At 41.3% G+C, this 24,210-nt stretch overlaps 8 protein-coding genes across 11 annotated transcripts; 4 read left to right on the top strand and 4 right to left on the bottom strand.

Moving 5' to 3' along the window:
• Positions 1-1,215: 1,215 nt before the first annotated feature.
• On the bottom strand, positions 1,216-5,495 carry LOC135944570 (uncharacterized). Of its 2 annotated transcripts, none has more exons than XM_065491608.1 (5): positions 5,239-5,495; positions 4,970-5,121; positions 4,713-4,903; positions 3,413-3,748; positions 1,216-2,225 (listed from the first exon to the last, which is right to left on the bottom strand). In XM_065491608.1, exons 1-5 carry the CDS (start codon positions 5,493-5,495, stop codon positions 2,124-2,126), a joined length of 1,038 nt encoding a protein of 345 aa, XP_065347680.1. In that variant the 3' UTR covers positions 1,216-2,123. The 2 variants fall into 2 exon arrangements, with proteins under 2 accessions (XP_065347680.1, XP_065347681.1); XM_065491609.1 differs by having other exon boundaries at positions 1,216-2,222.
• A 111-nt stretch (positions 5,496-5,606) lies between these two features.
• Positions 5,607-8,703, top strand: LOC135944567 (uncharacterized). The gene is made up of 8 exons (XM_065491602.1): positions 5,607-5,847; positions 6,314-6,429; positions 6,490-6,786; positions 7,045-7,227; positions 7,478-7,678; positions 7,745-7,930; positions 7,985-8,355; positions 8,412-8,703. The coding sequence occupies exons 1-8, from the start codon at positions 5,733-5,735 to the stop codon at positions 8,614-8,616; spliced, it is 1,674 nt and encodes a 557-aa protein (XP_065347674.1). The 5' UTR covers positions 5,607-5,732; the 3' UTR covers positions 8,617-8,703.
• On the bottom strand, positions 7,777-14,167 carry Mettl4 (Methyltransferase like 4). 2 transcript variants are annotated; one of them, XM_065491603.1, is made up of 7 exons: positions 13,652-14,157; positions 13,468-13,591; positions 13,151-13,403; positions 12,895-13,090; positions 12,672-12,834; positions 12,476-12,612; positions 7,777-7,917 (listed from the first exon to the last, which is right to left on the bottom strand). In XM_065491603.1, exons 1-7 carry the CDS (start codon positions 13,910-13,912, stop codon positions 7,891-7,893), a joined length of 1,161 nt encoding a protein of 386 aa, XP_065347675.1. In that variant the 5' UTR covers positions 13,913-14,157; the 3' UTR covers positions 7,777-7,890. The 2 variants fall into 2 exon arrangements, with proteins under 2 accessions (XP_065347675.1, XP_065347676.1); XM_065491604.1 differs by having other exon boundaries at positions 7,805-7,919; positions 12,479-12,612; positions 13,652-14,167.
• On the top strand, positions 8,924-12,474 carry LOC135944569 (UDP-glucose 4-epimerase-like). Of its 2 annotated transcripts, none has more exons than XM_065491606.1 (8): positions 8,924-9,085; positions 10,014-10,264; positions 10,802-10,915; positions 11,312-11,488; positions 11,542-11,722; positions 11,776-11,864; positions 11,918-12,110; positions 12,162-12,474. In XM_065491606.1, exons 2-8 carry the CDS (start codon positions 10,016-10,018, stop codon positions 12,296-12,298), a joined length of 1,140 nt encoding a protein of 379 aa, XP_065347678.1. In that variant the 5' UTR covers positions 8,924-9,085; positions 10,014-10,015; the 3' UTR covers positions 12,299-12,474. The 2 variants fall into 2 exon arrangements, with proteins under 2 accessions (XP_065347678.1, XP_065347679.1); XM_065491607.1 differs by having other exon boundaries at positions 8,926-9,085; positions 10,009-10,264.
• A 924-nt stretch (positions 14,168-15,091) lies between the features above and the next one.
• Positions 15,092-18,231, top strand: LOC135944564 (pelle-like serine/threonine-protein kinase pik-1). The gene is made up of 12 exons (XM_065491600.1): positions 15,092-15,302; positions 15,361-15,534; positions 15,586-15,784; positions 15,843-15,910; positions 15,969-16,147; positions 16,204-16,395; positions 16,448-16,566; positions 16,616-16,805; positions 16,866-16,928; positions 16,982-17,290; positions 17,684-18,037; positions 18,092-18,231. Exons 1-12 carry the CDS (start codon positions 15,197-15,199, stop codon positions 18,188-18,190), a joined length of 2,052 nt encoding a protein of 683 aa, XP_065347672.1. The 5' UTR covers positions 15,092-15,196; the 3' UTR covers positions 18,191-18,231.
• Positions 18,062-21,112, bottom strand: Nup54 (nuclear pore complex protein Nup54). Its single transcript, XM_065491601.1, has 10 exons — positions 20,972-21,112; positions 20,657-20,756; positions 20,117-20,596; positions 19,975-20,064; positions 19,757-19,924; positions 19,555-19,705; positions 19,212-19,501; positions 18,752-19,128; positions 18,576-18,689; positions 18,062-18,426 (listed from the first exon to the last, which is right to left on the bottom strand). Exons 2-10 carry the CDS (start codon positions 20,736-20,738, stop codon positions 18,247-18,249), a joined length of 1,932 nt encoding a protein of 643 aa, XP_065347673.1. The 5' UTR covers positions 20,739-20,756; positions 20,972-21,112; the 3' UTR covers positions 18,062-18,246.
• A 233-nt stretch (positions 21,113-21,345) lies between these two features.
• Positions 21,346-22,832, top strand: Rpn8 (regulatory particle non-ATPase 8). Its single transcript, XM_065488046.1, has 5 exons — positions 21,346-21,682; positions 21,751-22,022; positions 22,091-22,297; positions 22,353-22,558; positions 22,618-22,832. Exons 1-5 carry the CDS (start codon positions 21,508-21,510, stop codon positions 22,715-22,717), a joined length of 960 nt encoding a protein of 319 aa, XP_065344118.1. The 5' UTR covers positions 21,346-21,507; the 3' UTR covers positions 22,718-22,832.
• Positions 22,827-24,162, bottom strand: LOC135942101 (transmembrane protein 231). The gene is made up of 5 exons (XM_065488047.1): positions 23,873-24,162; positions 23,612-23,784; positions 23,430-23,558; positions 23,155-23,374; positions 22,827-23,098 (listed from the first exon to the last, which is right to left on the bottom strand). Exons 1-5 carry the CDS (start codon positions 24,012-24,014, stop codon positions 22,827-22,829), a joined length of 936 nt encoding a protein of 311 aa, XP_065344119.1. The 5' UTR covers positions 24,015-24,162.
• Positions 24,163-24,210: the final 48 nt, after the last annotated feature.

Below are 24,210 nucleotides of genomic sequence, written 5' to 3'. Positions count from 1 at the left end.
ATTATTTAGGATTTAGGGAAAATTATTAACTTTTGTTAATAAAATTATATCACTTACATTTTAAAAGTGTACTGCTGATTTTGTGAGAGATATAGAGTAAGCTCAACTTAAAGCCTGAGATATATTATGGGTACATACCGCCTGGAGAGTATGCAACCTGCACGGCGGGTTACCTTTGCTCCGCTCGTCGAGCAGACAGGAGTGCATCACTTAACTCTCTCGAAGCAAGCTCAGTCAGACTTTAAGGTATTTTTTTATCGGCGTCACTTTTGTGCTCTGTTTTATACTTTTCGTATATTTTTTATTATTTATTGAGGAATTGTTTTGTTAATTTCCAGTTGTTGCACACACTTTATACTTGTGATTTTGTACAGCCGAGCAAGGCCGCCTTGAGCGCGTGTGTTTAAAACAAAATTTGAACCCAGACCCCAGACTCGGGGTGTACAATTATTTTTCTGAATATGATTTTAATGTGTTCTTTATTTATTTATTTATAAATTATTATTGATTACCAATGCATATTTTAGTTTGCTATACTATAGTTATGAAATATTTAATCATGCAATTTATGTAATTCGAGTTATGTAGAAAATGTATTTCACAGTTCAATTTGCTGTCTGACAATAAGTCTCGCACCACTCGAGAAAATTGTTGGGAGGTTTTAAATTTAACGCAGCCGAATTACCTTGCACCCATTATATTGATTTTTTCTGTTTTGTCGTTGAGGCTGTTGCAAAAATTTGGGACCAGGTGGCACTACAGACCACAATAAACTACCAGAACCAGGCAGGCATGGATTGGAGCAATCACTCTCCTTATTACGGCGAATTAATCTCCGTAGATTTCGAGGTGTTCGGGAAAGTACAAGGTTTTTGTGCGAACCCCCTTAATCAATAAAATCTCTAATGTTAAAAAATTTCAGGGGTCAGCTACAGGAAATACGCTGTGGCGGCAGCTGAGAAGTTTGATGTGCGGGGCTGGTGCAAAAATACGGCCAAGGGGAGTGTGAGGGGGCACATTGAAGGGCCAAAAGCCCAAGTGTATTTGATGAAGGATTGGATTCGAAATGAGGGAAGCCCCTACTCCAAGACTGAGTCCGTAGAGTTCACGATGGAAATCAATATACCAAGTTACAAATACACGGATTTCTCATCAATGGAGAAAGAGGACAAGGACAAACAGGAGGAAGAGAATTAAAATGAAAACTGAAATTAATTCCCGTGTTATCTCATATTTTATTTGTATTTTCGCTCCTTCGCTTTGAAATATCATTTTTGGTGATCGATTTGCTTTTCACCTAGACTGCCGGCAATAAAAGCAAACTGATATTCTGCTGCACTCGTCGTCCTCACATTTTTGGTATTTTTTACATTTATTTAACGCAAGTTCAGCTATAACAAAGCTTTCGTCAACATCAACCTAAACAAGGTAAACCGCAGTTTCAAGGGATAAAAACAGCTCACTATAAAAATAGTGTTCAACTCAACAACAGTATTAAAAAGGAATAATAAGTTAAAATATAAAAAATGGAATCATGTGTATACGCGTTGTGTAAGAGCTCACTAGGAGAAAATGAGAGAACGTTTCTGTAGAACAACCAGTTGTGCGCTTGTGAGCACAGGTAAAACAATGAATGACACTCGATTCCTTCAGCTATCACAACTACAACTGTAGCCAGAGGCTCGCGCGTCACAGTGTAATGACTACACAAAGTCAACTAAGCTGCGAGTCAGCATTTACACGCTACAGAGCCGATTCCCTCTCAACAACCAACTAGCACGCGTAATCGCTGCCCTCCTCACGATTGGCGACACGAATAATTTCACGCTAGTAACTATATTAGAACTCTTATTAAAATCTCGATACTTTTTTCGGATGCGAGTTGAATTTTGTGTGTGTGTGGCTGACGCTCGGAACCACATCCCTAGTTGGTCGAATCCTCGGATTTCTGTCGCTCGCTCCTGATAAAGGGCGTGGGAAGCAAGTCTTGCAGCAAGCTTCCCAGAAGAGGCGGAATATTCCCCAAGTGACACTTCGCTTGTAAAAAAGTCTCTGGTACAAAAAGTGTCCATTCATATTTGGTTGATTTGTGCGTAGGCGGGCGGTCGGGTGGTCGGTCTCGATCAGTTCCATGAGTCGCTTTTGTCCTTGTTGCGGCCGTGCAGCGGCCGCCCTTGCGGAGGCTTGTTGTTCAGCAGCCTGTCGTCATGCTGCCAGTAGTCCTTCTGGAAAAAAATCATAAAAGCGCATAATGAAAATTCTTGACAAAAATTAAAATGCTTAATATTCTTCATGGTGAACATGAGCAGGTTTTTAATCATTTTTTGGCTCTCCTGTGATTTATTCTATAAAGTCAATGTGAAAAAGTATTTCCTAAAATAAGAAATCCGGCATTGATTTGCAATTCAATATTTTGTTCTGGCTTCCTGATATATTACACAGCACAAAACCAAAGATTCCTTGCCAGGATATATTTTTTTCTAGTTTTCCAATGATTTTTTCAACTCTTCATGCTAAAAAATAATTTTTTGACAGCTTTTAAATTACACCCAAGTTTTTTTTCAAATTCCATAAATTTTTAAATTCAATTTATTTATAATTTTAATTATTTAAGATAATATTTTTTTCTGGTTATGGGATAAAATGTTGCCCTAAACGTGTGTAACATACCAAGAAAATTTTAGGATGGTGGATGGTGAACTTGAAATTCTTAGTTTGTGGGTTACGGAGGGTCAAAGGTCGAAAAACAGGGTATTTTTTAATTCACCTGTATAGAGAAAATAAAAATTGTACCATTTTTTCCCACTAAGCATGCTTGATATCACCCCTGAGGTAAAAAAACTCAGACAGAAGATCAAAAGAAAAGGAGGCAATAAATCGAACCCTGGTATCAGGGCAGCCTTCGAGCGATTGATATAATTAAATTCACCGCCACCGGTGGGCTCTGTATTGTTTCAATTTACAAGATTAAGTTGAGAGCTTTTAGAGTATATGTGCAATTTGACCTTTTGGAAGCCACCAGGGCGCTCACAATCAGTAACAAGAGTTTGGGCACATCAATGGCGTTGCATTGGTCTTTAATTTAAAAATATGACTTGATATGAAGTGATAAATTTCTCTCCTCCAAAGAAAGAAAGTTATTAAGTAAAAAAATAGCATCAAAACTGACTTTTCGTGTGAGAAATAATCATTTGTGGACGGGAAAACCAATCAAAATTTTGCTGGCTGAATTATCCAAATGAACATTTAAGAGTTGAGATCTGGCGATAATATGAACTTTGACTTAAGGAAGTTACAGAAAAAATAGCCCAACTGTCTAAAATTCGTAGCCCTGTTAAATAGTCAGAATTCCGTTCACAGGGATAAATATTTAACAATTGAAATAAAAAAATTGAAACCACTTTCCACTCACCCCGATATCCTTCTTGCCGCCTCCGCCGCCACTGCTGCTAGACTTGTGCGACGACTGCGAACTCGAGGATGTAGTGCTAGAAGGCGTCATAGCCACCGACGCGGCTGCCAACTGACTGACTTGGTTCTTTCCGCCGAGGCGCGATGCGTAGAAGGTGGCGATGGGTTCCGCGAGCGGCGCGTACTTGTTTTGCGCGAGATCAATCGCCAGCAGCAGCCAGTAGGCCGAAGACTCGCGCTTAAACGCCGCTTTGGCCAGCCGCTCCCGCACTTTCATCAGCACCTCGTCCACCTTGTCCGCCAGCATTTCGCCCAGCACTGCGCCACTGACAGCCAGCTGCAAAATGTTTTTTTTTAGAAGAAACCAAAAGCTGCGAGCAAATTGAAGAGAAATAAACTGCTTGTTACAAGTTATGATTTTTCATAATTTGAGTTCAGATAAAAAATAAATTTTACTTATTGGTTGGTGTTGAACTTTTGATTACTATATTTCACTAAATTAACAAACTAAACACAATTTTTTTTTAAGAAATTTTAGTTTCCAATACGAATTTATTTTCTTATGAACTGGAAAATTGTACAAAAAGTAATTTGTTTTGCGTGAGTTGAGCATAATTTTCGATCAAAATTTAGAAGGAACTTTTAGAGAAGAAATGGGTCTTAACTCTAATTTTTTTAAATACTTCTTGTATGTATGCCATTGAAACGGACACAGCAAAAAATTATTCATGTTGGAAAATTGGGGAATTATTTTCCTATCTGGATTTTTTTTCCAGAAGAAATAAAAACTGGCAAAATGTATCTGGATTAAAACCAATGGAAATAGACTCAAAGATGTGAAAAAAGTATTTTACTGAAAAAGTTATCTAACATAATTTCGAGGAGAGACATCATAAATATTTCCAGACTCGAAACATAACTATGCACTTTTCTTCCCACTCTTTATAGCCATTAGCCAGTTTTGGACTCTACTCTGAGACTATTTATAGACTATTTTTTACTTTTAAACGATTTCAAGTATGGTTTAATAGGCTTAAAATTACATAATTTGTGCTTAATCAATGGTCTCATGACGATTAAAAAAAGATGATTGGTGCGGTCTTAAATTCTAAGTCAGCTGATATTCAGTCCATAAACAGAACTATTCATTTGAAAACTTTATACCTTTTCAATTTCATTCAAGACTTTGAGTAAAAGTGCAGACAAAATCTTCAGCTCTTACTTTTTTTGTGGCCACAATACAGTGACAAAAGGGGTCAGGGGTTTCTTCAGTTGATTCAAAAAAGAATTCCCAGTCAAACCTGAATAGTGAAGGCACGCAGCGAGTTTTCGTTGGTGTCCTCGAGCAACTCGAACAAATAGTCCAGAAGTGCATAGGCAAGGATCTTCACCCTCGAACCATTAGGCAACATTATGCTGTTTAAGGCATGTCCGACTAATTCAATCGCATTTGTGAGACTCTCCAGTCCTTCCGCTCTCAACTCTTCACGACCTGAATACAAATCATTTCATTCATTCTTCTCCCTCTCTTTCTCTCTGGAGAATATTGAAAATGTACGTTCAAAGTCTGCTTGAAGGGTTTCCAGTAGGATTCGTCTCAGGCTAACTCCTTCAGTCTCAAACATGTAAAGGGCGGCGCAGAGGCGGGCCGCTCGGACTCCAAAGTGCCGGTTGTCGAGGCTCCGGTCATGCAATGCACGGATCACCAGTCTGTCAAGTTGATAAATATACATCCACATTAGGCCGTGCATATGATTACAATTAGTGCATACATAAATTTCCAACTAAAACAAAAACGGAACAGGGCCAAGGCGAAACGTATCATACTTGAGTTTCTCCTCGTTGCGGACAAAGTCGCGGAAGGACTCCTCGATGACCCTGAGCTGCTTGGCAGCGAGCGCCTTGTCGTCCAGCGTCAGGGACTGCAGGTCCTCCATCAGCGAGTCGACCATTACGTCCTGAAGGCTGTGGTTGCTCTTCAGGCCATCAGGAGAGCGCAGCGACTCGCCAGGGCGCCGCAGTGGCGCCACGCTGCTCTGCGACGAGTACAGGCTGCCCCTGCCGCGACCCACCGACTTGTTCATCCCTCCGACCTGTGTCTGTTTTCTCTCGCTCGCTACCGAAAATAAGGGACCGCGACTTCGTTCGTGTATCGACTGGTCGAAAGGCGTGTCCTCTCGGTCCTGCGGGCACTCGCCTCCTGGCTGCTGAAGCAGATGGCTCTGCCGGTCGCCTTGACAACTTGACTGGAAAGCGCGCCAATCGTGCACGGGCGAATTTTATTTATTATTCAGTCTTTTTGCCATGGAAACGGATGATTAATGCAAGAAAATTGGCCAATTCTGGTTATATTTAGGGATAAAATGAGCGTCTCGAATTTCTTGCAGGCACAACTGCCTTTTGAGGTTGAAACCAGCACGTCACCTACACGACAAGGTTAAACTTGATGGGGCGAATTCCTCTTTTATTAAATTTTAATGTTATTTGTGATGACTTTTAATGACTATGGGGCTATGAATTTTAGACGTTACTTTATCAAAATATTATCCTATTTGCAGCGATCGGTTGTACAACATTTTTACACATTATTATTAATTTAAAATTTTGCAGTATTTTCAGTGGGCTTTTGAAAAGGTATCAAATCGGTAAAATAATAAAAACGCTTTCTGACTCAAAACTTCCTATAAGTGTTATAGTAAAATTTTAACAATGCACTTGTGCGCACTGAAGTTAAAAAATGCGTTTTTACAGCCCAGAAGAAACTCTTAAGTGTGGCAAAATGAGAGAAATATGTTAAATTTCTCTACAAATTCTCCCAAAATTACCTTCCCCGCTTTGATTTTCTATTTTGATTACCAATTTAATATCTGAACAATTTAAACTGTTTAAAATAATAAAAAAGGTGGAGCATGGGATCAGCAAGAGCTCTTGGAATTCATGGACGCTGCGGAAGAAGGAAAGGACGAGAGCGAAATCAGCATAAATTTCGTCAACTACCACACACCTTTCAAATGCCAGGTAAACCTTTTGACCTGTCTTCTCTCACCTTGACTCAACCACCTTTCGTTTTCTCCCCAGAGGAATACTCTCGTCCAAGTGCTCCGGATGGAGGCTGCGACCACGTCGTGTCTGCTCTTGGCCACTCGCAGGGCGACGGTCACGGTGGCGAGTGGAGACGCGATAAGCGATGTCCCCGTCGCTTCGTATGAACTGCCCGGAGGTGGAAAAAGCGGCCCTTCGTTGGTCGACGCGGTCCTGATGGAGGACGCCAGCGCCGTGGCGTTCGCGCTTTCCAACAGGACACTTCATTTTTACGACACCAGCTGCTCCAGACGCAGCGACGCCGCACAGGAACACAGACACGCGTGGCGGGTGGTAAAAAAAATTACTCTAAAAAACAAAATACTTCTCTCACCCCTGTAATTTGTTCAAAAATTTAATTTCAATAGCTGCACTTACGAGAAAAGTGAGAAATTCAAGCAAACTTTAAAACTCTGCACAAAATTCCCTGATAATTTTTGCACTAGATGGTTGAGAAAATTTTGTGTTGCTCTGAAATGCTTGTTAGCCTTTCAAATTAATTTTATGTTTACCCCTGTGGAGAAAGATTTGTACACTTTTTATTGTAAACAGATTGGCTTGAAAAGTTGCATTACGTCAATGTGGTACCACCCTGGGGAAACGCAGTCGACCTTGTTCCTGGGCGACGAACAAGGAGCAGTCACGACCATCACTTTTCTGCAGCCGAGTTTGCTGCTCTTCAGTCACAAATCTTCCGACTCTCAAGCTGGACGCGCGGAGACAATTTACTGGCCGGTTTGTTTTAGATTTTTAATTTTATTTTACAATGGCTTCTTCTATAAAGGCAGTTAACAAAGAATTGAAAGCTAAAAATCCGAAAGTAACTGCTGTTTACAGAACAAAAGCGTGTGAGATTGTTCTTTGTGCATTTTTTTACTATATTCCTTTTTAATTGCATTGTAAAATCATTTTAATAATTAAATTCCCCCATAAAGATTACGCATTTTTTAAATTTCTCACTCAAATATTTTTAATTTTTGGCCAGGAATTATTTGAAGAAAAAGGCGCTCACGCAGCTCTAGCACGCGCTCAAACGCAGCGAAAAGTGCACGCCGAACCAGTACTGCAGGTGTTTTTCTGCCCTGCTCATCAGGTGGTGCTCTCCTGCTCCCTGGACGCGAACAAGTCGATGCGGATGTGTCACGCAGACCGCCGATTACCCTCTTATAAATTCTCCGTCGATATGGTAAAGTCATTAGTTTAATTTGTCAAATTAACATTTTTATTGAAGTGAAAATTTTTAATCACGCAGGGAGTTCGTCGCTTTGCATTTGATGCGCAGAGGTTTGAGGTAGCTTCAGCGAGTGACGACGGAATAATAAGGATCTGGAACCCCCTGGTGCCACGGACTCCGGTACTCACCCTCCAAACGCACGAGGCTCCGATTGTGGACGTCCTCTACTCGGGCCGCTTGCTGTTCAGCGTCTGCAAAAACGCAGTGAGATTTAAATTAAATATTTAAATAATAGGAGAAACGAATAATTTTTTAAAGGAGTTCAGGATTTGGGAAAGTAATGGAGCTCTCATGCGGAAAGTTCAATTGGAAGTGCCGACGTCGCCCAAGTGGAGCGGCGCAAAAAATATTTTCGCAGGGGGCAGCAGCACCATTCTCGTCTCCCTCGGACCGAATCTGGCCGAAATTGGACTAGGGGCGCCTGAACCGTCATTTCGAAACAGCCCAACGGACGCGGATTCTTCAAGTTCACGTTGCTCTTCAGCGCTCAAATTTGGTTTTAACACAGAGCAAACTGCATCTGAATTTCCGTCTCGCCAGATTTCTCTAAACAAAGAATTTGGTTTCATAGAACCAGATATGAAAATTCCCCACATGCCAATGTCAGCTCTACAAATTTTTAATGAAAGGTTAGAACCCAGCCTAATTTTCCTCTTTTTCACAATAAATCGCATCTTAATTATAGAATGTCAAAAGAAGATGATGGAACGTCTGAATTAAAAACACCAGGAATCAATGAGCGCATTGAAAAGCAAGAGCGAATTTTGGCGAAAAGAAGATACTTCGTGGAAGAGTGCGCGCCTCACTTGGCCCTGTCACTTTGCGATCCCGGAATCGTCGCTCCGTCTAGAGTACCGAAGCTCGTTTTGCAAACCGACTTCAACTACTGAACGACCAAATAGAAAGTCAAGCACTTCTGTAATGTCATCCTCTGACATTTAAAACAAAAATAAAAGGGATTTTAATTCCGAGCTTTCTATGAATATATTTTGCGTAAAATATTGCTGGCAAACCCGTTCATAAATTTCAATGCGGTTGGAGGCAGACAGCCTAGTTGTAAGAGGAATTCGCGGCGCCTCAGGGAGCCAAAAATTGAGGAAAACTCATTACGTGCATCATTTTACCGAGTATAATAGGAAAGGCTAACGACCAATGAGAATGAGCGAGCGACCTGAGGCACGTATCCAAAGGCACTTGCCCACCGCCGACCGACCGACCGGCCGCGTCCACACGATCAGGTGGCAATTCAGTGACGTGTGTGCGACTGTTGTTTATCTTCCTCTCAGTTGGCCTGAGTTGAGTGGCAGGAAAAGAGCAGGCAAAATTCCCAGACGAAGATCATTTTGACACAAAATTAAGGTGAGATTTTGTTCACTTTTACGTTGAAAAATATTTCAGTTTTTCGGAAAAACAAACATACGAAAAGTTGTCGATATTGAGGAATCATCCAGGAAAATTTGTTTTAAATGTTCTGATTTTCCTCTTTCTTGAGCTGAATACGTTTCTTAAACAAATTTTAAAAGGCATTTTTACCCTCGAGAAATATTTTCAATTTCAGTACTCTGTCTGACGTGCTTATTGTGGTCCAGATAATTGCCTTTTTCGCTTTTAACCGCCACGGCAAATAGGTGTGTGACCCTTCCAAGGTCACTGCCACGCTGGTGCCACTCTCGGTCGGTGGCTCCTGTTACAGTAAAACACGACAGCGAGACGCCGATGTTATCCTCGAGTCTCCACTCCTGATGTGATCAGGTCTTTTACACAACATCGCTTTCCATGCCGACCGCAAACTCTCATTAAACTGAATAATCGTGAGAATAATAGTCGCACTCAGGGATCATTGCTTGATAATTAATGCGCTCTGCGGCTGCAATGGAATATTTATGATCGAATATAATTATATTGTTAAACATAATGATGGCTGATGCTGACACATGTTAATAATGCAACGTTATAGTTATTTCTGATTTCCTGAAGATTGATGAATAGATTATTTGTTCAGCGTTCCTGACAGTTTATTGCCATTGAAAGATTTCAATAATTTATTGAAGAATGTTACGTCCAATTTTTGCGACTAAATTTGCATCTCAGCGGCAAAATTGAAAAACGGCAGGATAAAACAAATAAATTCTCACATCCTGCACACGTTTGAAACGTTTCATGTGTCAGCACGTCCTTAAATCAGAACGGACCGTATAGCGTAAAAGGTGGAAGGGGAATCACAGCCTCAGCTGGCATTTTGCAAGCTTCCCTCAAACAGTTCAGTATCTCTGTCCTTTGAGTGCAGATATGGTGCACACGGTATTCGTGACTGGCGGCGCCGGCTACATCGGCAGCCACTGCATCGTTTCCCTACTCGAGGCTGGCTATGAAGTCGTCGCCATCGACAACTTCGCCAACAGCGTCAGCGAGCGCGGCGCCGACGGCCTGTCGAGGGCACCCGCCCTCGACAGGGTGCAGCAGATCACAGGCAAGGAACTCACCTTCGTGCAGTGCGATCTGCTCGACATCGACGCCCTCAGGAACATTTTCAAACTGGTATACTACTTTTAATTCATAATCTAACTGACAGTTCAACTTTATTTTCGTCAAAAGAAAAAAATGCACTCTTACTTGACCAATTGATGCTATTGATCTTTAACAACAATTTTGCGGCAGACAAATCGAGAAATTTAATTTCGTGATTTAAGACAAAGTTTGATTTTTAATGAAATTTTAAATTATCTTATGGCTAAGGACTTAGCGGATTAATCAAAAGGTGAAATTTTTGAAAGGAAAAAATTAAAACACATATGTTATATAAAAGCAATTCGATTGTTTTAAATTTAATAAATTACCTATGTCTTTACTGTCCTCAAAATTAGATTTTTATCACTCAGTTGAGAAAATGAAATCGGTAGAATTTTATTTGAGACTATCAAATATTCCTACCTCAAGCTCCAGTGTGTGTTGACCATTTTTTAAATAAATACATACAGAAAAATTGAAACGACTTTTGTGTGCGGTTTTTTAAGGCACTAGGTGTTTTTCAAGAAATTTTGCTACTAGTTTAATTATTTGAAAACTTTCTTCCAGAAAAAAATCGACAGCGTGATCCACTTTGCGGCCATCAAAGCGGTGGGCGAGAGTATGGAGCAACCATTCCTCTACTATCGCAACAATATGATGGGCGCCATAAATTTGCTCGAGGTTAGAATTTGTCCTTGATTTGGTCCCTGCGAAGGACAGTGGCGGCGGGAAGTGACGCGAAACCACTTTCGTTTTCACTTTACGCTCCACGTTTGCATGTGTGTGCGCGCGATGGGCCAGTCACCACATTTTCTAATTCGCCGACAGATGCATACGTGAGAGACCAGTTGGCGGGCGCATGATGTCATACAGATGACTTGAGAAAAAAAAACAATTAAAGCCAATTGAGCTGCTTCAACTTTCAATTAAAATAATTGTTCCGAGAAAACTGCGAATATTTACACTTAATTAATGGACATCGATTAAAAAATAAAAAATAACTCTCATCTGCTCTGATTAATTAAATAATTCTGATGAATGGAATACAAAAAATAAAATGGATGAATTTTGCCACAGGTTATGAAAGAGAACGGCTGCTATAACCTCGTGTTCTCCAGTTCGTGCACCGTGTACGGTTCACCCGAATTTCTGCCCATCAATGAGGACCACCCAACAGGCAAGGTGACCAACGTGTATGGCAGGACGAAATATTTCATCGAGGAAATGCTCAAGGACGTGGCTGTCGCCGAAAAGGTGCACATTCAAAACAAAACTGAAATTTTAATGCTCATTTTTGGATTTTTCAGCAATGGAACATCATCATGCTCCGCTACTTTAACCCTGTCGGCGCCCACCCTTCTGGATCGATCGGCGAAGACCCGACCAAGCCGTTCACAAACTTGATGCCCTACATTGCGCAGGTCGCAATCGGTTCTAAGCCAAAGCTCACAATCTTTGGAACCGACTACAATACCGAAGATGGAACAGGTAAAGAAATACATCAGAATTTACTGACATTTTTAAATCTAATTAATTTTTAGGTGTTCGAGACTACATTCACATCATGGACCTTGCCAGTGGTCATGTGGCGGCCCTGAAGAAGCTGCAGGAGGAGCACCTCAGGATGAAGGTACTTAACTTTTAAAAACAGTAACAAAAGAACGATCTATTACCCCGATTCAGATCTACAATTTGGGAACCGGTGAGGGCGTGTCTGTGCTGCGATTGCTGAAGACCTTTGAAAAAGTGACCGGCACCAAAGTAGCTTACGAGACCCTGGAGCGCAGGGTAGGCGACATTGACGCCATCTACGCGAAATGCGAGCTGGCGGAGAAGGAACTCGGTTGGAAATCGCAATACAACCTCGAGCAAATGTGTAAGCCAAGCAAAATTTAGGCGATTTATTAAAATAACAATTAAATTGCAGGCGAAGATTTCTGGCGCTGGCAGACTATGAATCCTGATGGCTATCGTTCCAACAAGACTATCACCAACGGAAAGATGAACGGAGAGGGCAAGCACATAGCCACCGCTGCGACGAATGGGACCAACGGAGTCCATTGAGCGCGCCCGATTGGAATATATTTCCAAATGGCCAGTCAGCAGGAAGATTTTCATGATTTAAGCTCACGCTATTACGGTTTCTCTTGCCTTTTTTGTGTCACTTATTTTTATAATATTATGTTCAGGAAGAAATGTGTGCGTACGGTATATTTAAATAAAGAACGGTTTGCCTCTTACCTTTTCGTTGGACTTGAAGAGAATCTCATGCTGCAGTTTCAGGACTTCCAAACCGCAACTCGTGGTATTTGGCAGTAAGCTTCTCGCAAAGAGCTCTAGGATTTTTGGACTAGGTTGAACAAACGGAGCCAGAACATCTGTTTAGAAATATTAAAAATAATAGACTAAAAATGATCTAAATATCATCCAAATCTACCTATTAGAGGTGGTTTGTGGCTGTGAATGGCACTTGGAACGCTTAAAATCACTTTGTTTCCATCTGGATTTTTTAGATTCTTGCTGCTCTCTGCACCATGACTTCTTCCAAACAAAATCCTTTCATAGGGCTGCTTTCCAGGAGGCACCGAAAAATCACACACCTGCATACACAGCAAAAACTACTAAAATTATTTGTCTATTTTAAAATGTTAAACCATTACCGTGCATCCAGATTTAGTAACTTTAACCCAAAACCACGTGGAAATATAATCCAAACCCCAAGAGGGCATCACATCATCTCGAAGTTGATTAATGTTTGATTGGCTGTTTGTGCACCAAATCGCAACCAACGCTCCTGGGGCTAAATGTTTTTCAATTGGAATCTGCGCCAGATCTTTGTTGTACATCATCGAGTATCTGCAGAAACAAAAATGAACATATTTATAAGAGCACATTAATGTTTCACAAGAGTCTTACGATGACGCTTGGTCCGCTAATTTTCTTCTCCTGATGTATTTATTCCACCAGGGGGGATCGATGACTAGGAGATCAAATTTCTCTTCACTTAGAAATTTTTCCAGACTAAACAAATCTCCACAAAAGAATCGACATTTAGAAGGAAGCACGTAGTTTTCTCCTTGGATGCTCTGCTTCATTGCACAATCACTATTATTAGCACCAGAAAATGAGTTCTCTGAACCAATAATATTTGATACTTGAAAAACGGAATCTGGAATTACACAATTCACCTCATGAAATAAAATATTAAAAATATTGGATTGCATTTTTAACACCTGAAAATTTTCTTGAAGAAGAGTTATTGTCCTTAAAATCTTCTGGCGTTGCCGAGTAATTCAGACATCCACAATTTCTTGCTGATTCAAGAACAGCTTTCATTCTTTCCTTGACAAGAGTAACCTTTAAATTGGAACAGAATAAATATATACTCAAATATTAAAATATTTTCAATTAATGCACTTCACTCATTTTCTCCATCTGATTCGAGTCTGTTTCAGCTTTTCGAAATATAATTTCTTTTTTTGACTTTTTCTTTGGCGGCTGGCCATCCGGATCCAGCATTCGAGCAGCGATCTGCGATGACTGGGCCTCTTGCATGAACGGCGTTCGCAAGTTAAACATTGGCTCAGCGGGCACCGAGTTTATTTCCTGATACGTTTTCACGATGAATTCCTCGTGGGACAAAAAGTAGCCCTCGTCGCAGGTCGCTACCACACTCATTTTGCCTTGGTTCCAGTTACCAGTTCTGCCTGCGCGGAAGTCTTCCCTCTCATTTTTTGTTTACGTTTGTCACTACTGGATCGTCCACCAGGGTCGCATTGTCCGACTGCAATCTGTTGAAAAGCGCTAAAATTATACAGGGAGAAGGGAGAAAAGACCTGATCATCTCATGAGTGGATTTTTTTCAGGAAACAAAAACGTATATTGACATTATTTTTATTCAAATCAAAATTCAAATTAAAATTCTTGTGTGATTGTTAAACGGTTTTCATAATAATAATATTCATCAAAATAAAATTACTGCTATACATCTTTTAAGAAAATAAGTGAAAACATAAAAGCACATCATTAGGTGCAGTTTCCTAAAATATTTTCTGAAAAACCAAGTTGAATTTGCGTTAGGACTGAAAATTGTCAAATTTTTCAGTCCAAAAATGAGTGCTAAAGCTCAACAAAATTAAATTTTCAGTTAAAACTGTTAATATTTAAATTTGATTCCCACCAGAATTTTTGACATTTCTGATTTTTCAGCTATTCGATTTCCTTAAAAAATGCGCCTGCAGAAATAGGAAGAATGCAACCCGCTTGTCAAAATAGTTCACTGACTGCGAGCGAAATGGTTTGGGTGTGCATTGTGCGAACATGTCTGAGCCTGCAACCCCTGCGCCTGCAGATTTAGAAATCATGCAACCCGCATGTCTTTAAAATCTTCACTTCACTGTGAGCGATACTTCAATTGAGAAACGTGTCTAAACCTGCAACCCTTGCGCCTGCAGAAAAGAGAAAGAGGCAACCCGCATTAATTTCAATGATGTCATATAGGATCAAAAAATATTAGAGTAAAGTTTAAGACAAAATCATGAGAGCAAATTATACTAACAATAAAACGAGATGACGCAAATGCGTAAATGCGTAAATTCCCCATCCTGATTACAGTATCCTAGGATCGGTTCATTTGATTGGCGTCGCATGTTAACACTTGAATACTATCACTATCACAAAAGCGCTGAGCCGGATGGAAAATCCTGCACGCAGTTACGTAGGCAGGCAGGTAGCGCGGGCGGCAGCGTTCTCCAGCTCACCAGTCCGCGATTCGCGATTATAATGCGCGATGCGCGACTGGTGCCAAGCGTCTAGGATTGGCTGACGGCCTGGCTTGGCACGCCCATGCTGTGGCTCCGCTGACCGACAGGTCGCTTGTTTTCCTGGTTCTCACACCGCACTTTCTATTCAGAGCAAAATATCGTCTTTAACAATTGTTTGAGGAATTGCCACGGACCTCAAATGGGAGATCCGGCAGGCGGAAAGATGTACATTTACAATCTACCCTTTTCGGAGCGGCGCGAGCTGTGCAACATTCTGTCTGAAAACGAGAAGTGGAAACAGCTTGGTGAGTGCAAATCGAATAACAACCTTTCGCGGGGATTCAACATTTTCTGCAATTTTAGCTGGGCAGTTCATGAACATGTCCATGAATGAAATTAGCTACCACGGTAGACAGAGTGATCCCGTCAGCTCGGTGCTCGATTCCTGGGGCCACAAAAACCACACAGTGCAGGAGCTGTTCGTCATTCTCCTCGAGATGGAGCATTACAGAGCCATGAGTGTACTCAAACCATTCAGTAATGATCAGCTAATATTTCCGTATTTTATGACATTTCGACTTATTTTAGTTCACGAGAAGTATCACAGCCTAATCCAAGAGGGCGATGAAAGCATGACAAGACTGTTGAGCGCGTTGAGAAAAGCTCCTTTGCCCAAGGTAAAGGAGTTGAATTTCAGCAAAAGCGACATTCAAGGTGACTACAATAACGTCAAGGACAATTATTACGCAGCAGTCGACAAAAAAAGGGAGAAAAAATTGAACATTGTGTAAGCTCAATTATGCTTAAAATGTATTTTCTTACCTGAAAATTCATCTCGGATCTAGGCTACCAACCAAAGATGAGGCCAGAGCTGTTAGTCCGGCAAAGTCTAGCTCGGGAGAAAATGTGTCGAGTAAGATAATACGGTTTGAAAATTATCATACTTGAAAATATATAAAACGATAAAATAGGAGAATCTAATTTGTACACTGATGAGCTGAAGAGAACGATGACTGAAATTCCTTTTCACGAACTGGAAAGAGCAACTAGCAACTGGAGTGATAGCAACATTCTAGGCAAGGGCGGGTTCGGCACCGTGTACCAGGGCGAGTGGAAAAGTACAAAAGTAGCTGTGAAAGTTTTCAAAAAGGTGTGTGCTATAATTTCATCTCCAGAGAGTTTGACAGTGTTAGTAAAAATTTGCAGCGACCTGACAGCAGTGGGGAAAACAACGAAGCGCAGTTCGAACAACTTCTCAAGGAGCTGCAAATTTTGGACTCCATCCGACACGACAACATTTTATCTGTTTACGGATTTTCTTTTGGCAAAGGACTGGTGCCGTGCATTGTCTACCAACTCATGGAAAACGGTTCGCTTGAAGACAGGCTTCAATGCAAGGTATTATTAATATTTCTTAATAAATAAAACATCGTAAATTTTTAATTTGTAGAGAGGGTCTCTGCCACTGTCATGGTACCAAAGATTTGAAATCACCAGGGGAACCGCGAGAGGACTGCAGTTTTTGCACACAAAGGGAGAAAAGCCACTAATTCATGGGGATATTAAAAGGCAAGTTGTCGCATTTAAATTAGATCCACTTTTAAATTTGTCTATACAGCGCAAACATTTTACTGGACGCCAATATGAAGCCGTACATCGGAGACTTTGGTCTGGCAAGAGAAGGACCGATTCCCTCTCTAACCCACCTAACGGTTCTCAACGTGAATGGGACCAAACCTTATTTGCCGTTTGATTACCTTTCATCTCGGCAAATTTCTACAAAAGTCGACGCATATAGCTTTGGAATTGTGAGTGTTCTCAATCCATATACATATTTCACTAAATTAATACAAAAAAAATGCAAACAGGTAATGTTTGAAATAGCCACTGGAAAAAGGGCTTACGACAAAAAACGAAAACCAGAAGCACTGGTGGGTTGAAATTATTTTTCATGACATCAGTTCTTAAATAATTTAAAACGCAGAAAGATATGGTGCGTGAGGCTCGCAATCCCGAAGAGCTGATGGACTGCTCCGCAGGGATCCAGGATGAATACGACTTCATTTTCCCTAGGATCATATTTAACGAGCTCATCAGACTGGGAAAAATTTGCACTGTGGAGCGAGCGAAGGAACGGCCGGAGGTGCTCGAGGTGCTGCAGGCCCTTGAGAGGCTCAACGTGCCCAGCCGGTCGGCCAGCGCGGTGTCGCACTCGACTCCGTTCTGCATAACACCAATGGAGCTTCAGAGGCATTACGACAGCCTCAACAACAGAAGTCCTGACCAAAATATGGTAACGTATTTAATCCAGATAACTGGGATATTGACACTTGCGTGGACATTTAATTTTAAAAAGCCTGTAAAACGAATTTTACGAAAAATTGCGTAAAAAACACTAAATATAACAAATTAATAATTTTCAGTCAGCTGAAATAAATCAGCTTCACTTCTGTTTTGGGTAATTTAAATATCATTTGACCAGTATCTGACAAATTTATCACTACTAGTGCCATGCAAAAATCAAAGGCACAAATAAAAAATTCTGTTTAAAAATAAGCAAGGGCATTAGTATTTTAATCAATTTTCGCATTGTGTTATTATGCTTTAGGCTTAGATAAATTTCCTGACAATGCTAATTTCTAGTTGACCAGTTACAACTAATAATTGTAAACAAAAAATCTTTTAGAACGGATTGCGCGTGGTTACTTCAAGGCAGCACTACCCGTTCCCTCCGGCCAGCCCGTCGATGAACATACCAGAATTCCCGCTCTCCACCCCATCCACCCTTCCAACCCAAAACCCATTTCCCTCGCCCGTACTCCCCTACCGCTTTTCTCCCATGGAGGGCCCTCCACTGCTGATGGTGCAGCCGCCCTCGCTTTCTGTGTCCTCGCCGTCCCCTGTCCCTGCGGCTGTGAGCGAATCGCCTTTGCTGCGAGACCAGGAGCAAGAAGAGTTGCCATCGCTAAACGAGTCCGAATTCACCCCGACGGTCCTGCCCGGCGGCTCTTCGTCGCAAAAGGAAACCGAATCGTCACAGGTAAAGGGAAGAAAATTGCAAGCGTTTCAAAATAAATCATGAGTTCCTTTATAGGATCTGGTGCCGCTGTTGACAGCATTGGGCATCAAAATTAACAAATCAGAAGATGAAGATCAGGACGAAGGCGTTTCTTCGAGCGATGACAACAATTGATGTATTTTTGCACATTTTTGTATATTAAACTAATTTTAAACAGTAATAAAACTGTGTTATTTTGATTGATGCAAAGTTGTGAGTTGAGCATGTCGGGAAAGTAGCGCTGATGTGCTTGAATCAATCGCCCTCTGACGTACCTGATTCAGGTCCTGGATCATCAGACGAACACTCTCCGAATCCATGGTTGCTACATCAATCAGGTGGCTAATGCCTTCTTGCTCCATCTTCAAATACTGCAAATTGAATACAACTGTATTAATATCATTGCTTAAATATTTCAAAATAAATTTTAGTGAAACATGCACCAAAAAAAAAAAACGAATAGTCTGCTCTTGACTTTTAATGGCATTTTGTTCAAAAGAAAGAAGTGACAAACACAAACCTTGTGGAGCTCTTGAAGACTGTCATTATCAAGCTGGTATTTTCCTAAATAGTCGGCATTGCTGCCCATAAAGCTCCTCAGTTCAGTCTGCGACATCAGTTCTGCCAAGCGCACCTGAAACCATGAAATAAAGTGTAAAAAAACACGCCTCACATTACAAACAAAAATTATTTTACTTTGCAATGGTTAGGTTGCGACACAGCATTGTTGATGTGCTCCAGTCGGGCTCGCAGCTCCTCCTCGACAGGTAGCAGGGCCGTTCCCTCGCGGCGGAGTACCTGCAGTTTGACCAGCACCTTCATCAGCCTCGTCTGCAGACTCCTCAGACCCAGGGTTCTCTGCTCGAGTTTCTCCCTGGCTTCGGCCGCGTGCCGTTGCATCTCCTGCAGCCGGTCCTTGGCTTGGGCCAGGAATGCGACGTGTCGGGCGCTCTCGGCTTCTTGGCAGTTCATGCGACTGCGCAGCTCTGGGAATCCAACCATGGGAACAGGAATGTACCTCTTAGGGTCTGGGTTGTCGAGCTGGGCTTGATGCCACAGCCTGGGCTCGATTCCTGATCAATCGACAATAATGAGTAATTAATATATTTTTTCTCATTGTTTCTAATTTTTATATATTGGAAATTTCTCGGCGTACCAATAGGTGGAGAAGACAGATAGGCCTGTATCTCTTCCTGCGAGGGAGAAACGACAGCAGTGATGCTGTTGACTCCAATAGAGGCTAATTGCGTTTTGGAGTTGTTCAGGAAATTTGCATAGTCAGTTGCCGGCATTTTGCGCGTTTGCCCAGCGGCACTTTTCTCTGAGACCGTGATGAGAATTTGTGTGGTATCGTTAGAGCTGCCACGGACTTCCTGTATGGCTACAGTCAGTGGTCGACCAGCGAGTAAATTTTGCAAGGCGTTGGCAATCTGCTGTTGCTGAGCTCTAAAGCAAAAATTTTAGAATGGTTTAACTGGACTTATTTGGAGAAAACTCACCTGGCTTCAGATTCTTTTTTATTCAGGGTTATAGAGACTAACCCATCTTCGTCTTTTCCACTTGGAAGGAGGTTATAACCCAGAGCTTTGAATCTACAGAAAATATTTTGCAGTGTGTAGATAACTGGTGCTGCATTGTTGTTAAAGTAGCCTACAAATAAAAATTATGACCAAAATTCATTTTTTATTATTAATTTGTCACCTTTTCCAGTGCCCCACTGCGCTTGTAATAGATTCCACCTCGAAATAATGGCATCCCTTTCATCATTAAATAAGCAAACTTGCATTACCGACTGCACAACAGGATCTTCCTGAGGCTGTTGCTGCTGCTGTTGCAGTTGAGGTTGTTGAGTGCCAAATGTTGACTGGCCTAAGGGGAAAATTGTTAAAAAAAATTATACACTAATCTGGTAATCTGACCTAATCCAAAGTTCTGAGTTGGAGCTGTAAATCCTCCAAATGTGCCAGTTCCAAACGAACTTGTTGTTTTAGCTCCAAAACCACTTAAATCTAAAGATAAATAATTAGATTCTAGGTTAATTTCACATATAAATCAAATTACTCAATGATGGTGTTGTGGTTGTGTTGCCGAACAGAGACCCGGAAGTGCTGGTGCCTCCGAAGCCTGCGAATCCAGACGTAGTGCCCGTATTTGTTGTGCTAGTGCCTCCAAAAAGGCCTCCGCCAGAGTTTCCAAACAGACCGCCCCCAGAGGAGGACACTGGAGCGGCGCCAAACGAGCTAAAGCCCCCAAAAGAACTGCTGGTTGGGGCTCCAAAGGTTGACGCTCCACCAAAAGCAGAGGCTCCAGTGTTAGTGCCGCCAAACGACGGTGCCATTGCACCAAATGACGACGTGTTGGTTGTGGAAGTTGCCCCAAAGGCAGGGTTTGCTGTTGCTCCAAAAGCTGATGTTTGTTGCGTGTTGCCGAATAGACCCGTGTTGGTTCCTGAGCCAAAGGTTGGAGCGGCCTGAGTGACGCCAAAAGTTGTTCCTCCGCTTGTGCCAAATGTTGAAGTTGTGGTACCAAAACTTCCAAATGCTGAAGTTGAGTAAAGAGAGATCAATGTTGGATTGTAAGTAGATTTTTTATGAAATATACCTGGAGTAGAAGTTGCAGTTTTGCCAAAACCTCCAAAAGTGTTTGTATTTCCTTGGGCAGATTGAAAAGCGTTGAACGCCATTGGTAAGCCGTGTAAAACCTTTGAAAAACAGGGTTTTAAAAATTTGACGTTGATTGTAATTGTTATGTAATAACATTTAATAATGTAACATATAATATCTATTTATATTTTATCTAAACATTTTGACCATTAACACAGTATTGTATCATACATATTTATGATATTCCATAACGGAACGCAAACTCTCATGAGAAATTATGAGCTGACAATGAGAAAATTTTCCAATATCATACCTGTTAAAAGTAAAATGACGGAATAAATAATTTAAACTTCAAAGAAAATATCTAAGCGGCAGCAAACAAGGCCTAAGAATGCCTTCACTTTTCACAACAACGCGGTTCATGATATAAATAAACCGCTGATTTGGGGAAAATGATTTCATGATTTCTCAACTGCTGCCAACCTAAGCATTTTGACTAACTTCAAAAAAGTGATTTATTTAATTTATTTAGTAAGATTTTCTCTCAAAAGATTTAAAAGTTTCGTTTATTGAAATTTAAATTTTAAGTTCTTGAATTATATTGCATGTCAATATTCATTGTTTCCCACGTCAGTTTTTATTTATTTGGTTACCTATGCGCATGCGCTTTGATCAGCCGGAAAATATCAACCATCATCATCAAAAATCGCACGGAGCGTATGACAAGCAAAATAAGCGGTGGACTGAAATTTGCCTTCAGCCCTAGAAATAACGCGAATTTTGTTAAAATCACTTTAGTAGTGGATTGAGGTGAATTGATTGGGTTCCATAGCAAACAGGAATAGCAAAATGCCGGGCCAGGAGGTGGCAATCAGCAAGGTAGTGGTGCATCCACTGGTTTTGCTCAGCGTCGTTGACCATTTCAACCGGATGGGCAAAATCGGCAACCAAAAGCGTGTGGTTGGAGTGCTTCTTGGATGCTGGCGTGCCAAAGGTGTCCTCGATGTGTCCAACAGCTTTGCAGGTAATTTTGCACAGTCATCGCTGCTTAAAGGTTCAAGGGTTGTTGACCTCCGGCTCTCCTTGTTGCAGTGCCTTTTGATGAGGACGACAAAGACAAATCTGTGTGGTTCCTTGACCACGACTACTTGGAAAACATGTACGGCATGTTCAAGAAGGTTAACGCCAGGGAGAAGATTGTGGGGTGGTACCACACTGGTCCTAAGCTGCACCAAAATGATGTGGCCATCAACGAGCTCGTGCGCCGATACTGTCCCAACTCTGTCCTCGTCATCATCGACGCCAAGCCCCGATCACTGGGCCTGCCCACTGAAGCCTACAGGGCGACTGAAGAAGTCCACGATGTAATTATTTGCGTTTAAGACAGAATAGACTGATAAATATATGTTGACATAAATAATCTGTTGAATAGGACGGAACACCCACGTCAAAGACCTTTGAGCATGTCCCCAGCGAAATCGGTGCTGAAGAAGCTGAAGAGGTCGGCGTTGAACATCTGCTCAGGGATATCAAGGACACGACGGTTGGAACCTTAGCACAGAGGATTACGGCGCAGCTTCTTGGCCTCCGAGGTCTCCACTCGCAAGTCGAGGCCATCAAAGGCTATCTTGAACAAGTGGTAAGTGCTCTTTAAATTATTATGCTGGACGTTTCTTGACAATATTTTTCATCAGGTGACTCCCAATGGACTGCCCATCAATCACCAAATTATTTACCACCTGCAAGACATTTTTAATTTGCTGCCTGACGTCTCGCAGCCGAACTTCACCTCCTCCTTATATGTGAAGACCAATGATCAAATGCTTGTGGTTTACTTGGCAGCCTTAGTGCGCTGCGTCCTTGCTCTTCACAACCTTATAAATAACAAATTGACAAACAGGTACTGAAAGATCAACGTTTTATTTATAAAGTGTATAAATTTCTTTATTTTTTGTACAGGGATGCTGAAAGGAAAGAGGGAACTAGTGCAACTGCTGTTAAAAAGGGAGAGAAGGAGGAGGCTAAGAAAGAAGAGGTAAAAGACGAAAAGAAAAAGTGACCGCCGTAAATTTCTTGTCTGAAAGTTCTTACTTTATCTTCTAAGTTACAATTAACACACACAGGCAGAAAGTTGTTTGATAAAATAAATTAAATCTCATCTTAATACTTCAAAATTGTTGTTTTGTCCATGGCAACGGCATTTTCACCACTGGCACCAGGTGATTGGTGAAAATGTAAAACCTGAGGTTTTTTGCCAACCACCGCACGACCAGCAGAAGCGACAAATATTGTAGCCATGCCCACTTCATAACCTGCCAAAAACCAGGGACATATTCGATCTTTTGTGGGGTGATCAACAGTTTGACGTTGAGTTTGAAATTTTGATGTGACGCCCTCCCTGCTGTCCACGTGTAGAAGGGCCGTCTAAGTTGGATGCTTGCTGCAAGTGATAGTTTTGATAGACTTGTTTTCCTTTATATCACAGCTGGTTTATACCATTTCTCTTGGCATATGACTCAAGTAACTCTCCGATGTCAAAGGATTCTTCTTTATCTGCCGCTAGGATATCTTCAAGCTGTTCATTCGGTCCAAATCTTTTTCCAAATGGTGTTCTCTGAAGTAGATGCAAATCAGCAACTACTTTCAACTCGCTGCCAGGTAGAGGGTGATTAAACTGGATTACTGCCAAACCTTCCAAATTAACGTTACAAAGCGCCTAGAATTCAAATGTTACTTTTTTAAATTTAGAAGTTGGTTTGACAATTTCTCACTTGGAGCCTGTAGTCAAATAGAAGGATCAGGGTCACTCCATGAATATCTTCCTCATTGTCCAGCAGTGTATTGAGTTCAAAGTACACTTCATCATTTTTCCCATCATGATTGGAATCGGTTTCTTTAGCCTTCAGAAATGTTAATTAGAAAAAAAACTGTTTAATAGCGAACGCGCACCAACCTTTATGATGGGACATCTGTTTTTCTGGTCTGCAAACTGAGTAGATATGTGATTGTAAGTGCTGCAGAAAATTGGGCCTGGCTGGGAGCCGAGGACGTCGCCAATGAATATATATTGGTGCTTGAAGTGTACAGTTGGCTGTTCAATAAATGAGTCCGTCTTGAGCCAAAACCCTGCAATAATTTCCAGAAGTGATATATCTCTTTAGGAAATTTAAACTATTTAATTTCGTAATTTTAATTGAATAATCTGAATAATAACCATAACTCCTGTAGGCGAGAAGAAGAGGTACCGCATAAGTAAAAAATGCTATGACCACATTTAAAAGAGCTGCTTTGGAAAATACAGAAGCCCTGTATCTGTGTAAAACAGGAAAAGAAAAAATCTCAAATGAGTGCAGCATCGTAGAGCACGCGTCTGGTTCAAGAATTCAACTTTCAAATATTTAGCGCCCTATGTGTTTCATGGGCGTGGCACAAGCTTAGCATGTTTGAGAAAAGCTGCAAACAAAAACAGTCACTCCAGAACTCAATCCAACTCAAAGTAATTCACAAGCGCAATGACGATTCTGTAATTCCGTTTTGAGTTAGAATTTGAAC

Source organism: Cloeon dipterum, chromosome 4 (genome assembly GCF_949628265.1).
Source record: "Cloeon dipterum chromosome 4, ieCloDipt1.1, whole genome shotgun sequence".
In the NCBI taxonomy this organism is placed as follows: domain Eukaryota; kingdom Metazoa; phylum Arthropoda; class Insecta; order Ephemeroptera; family Baetidae; genus Cloeon; species Cloeon dipterum.
Note: the sequence above shows the minus strand (reverse complement) of the source record. Positions and strands in the feature narration are given on the sequence as shown.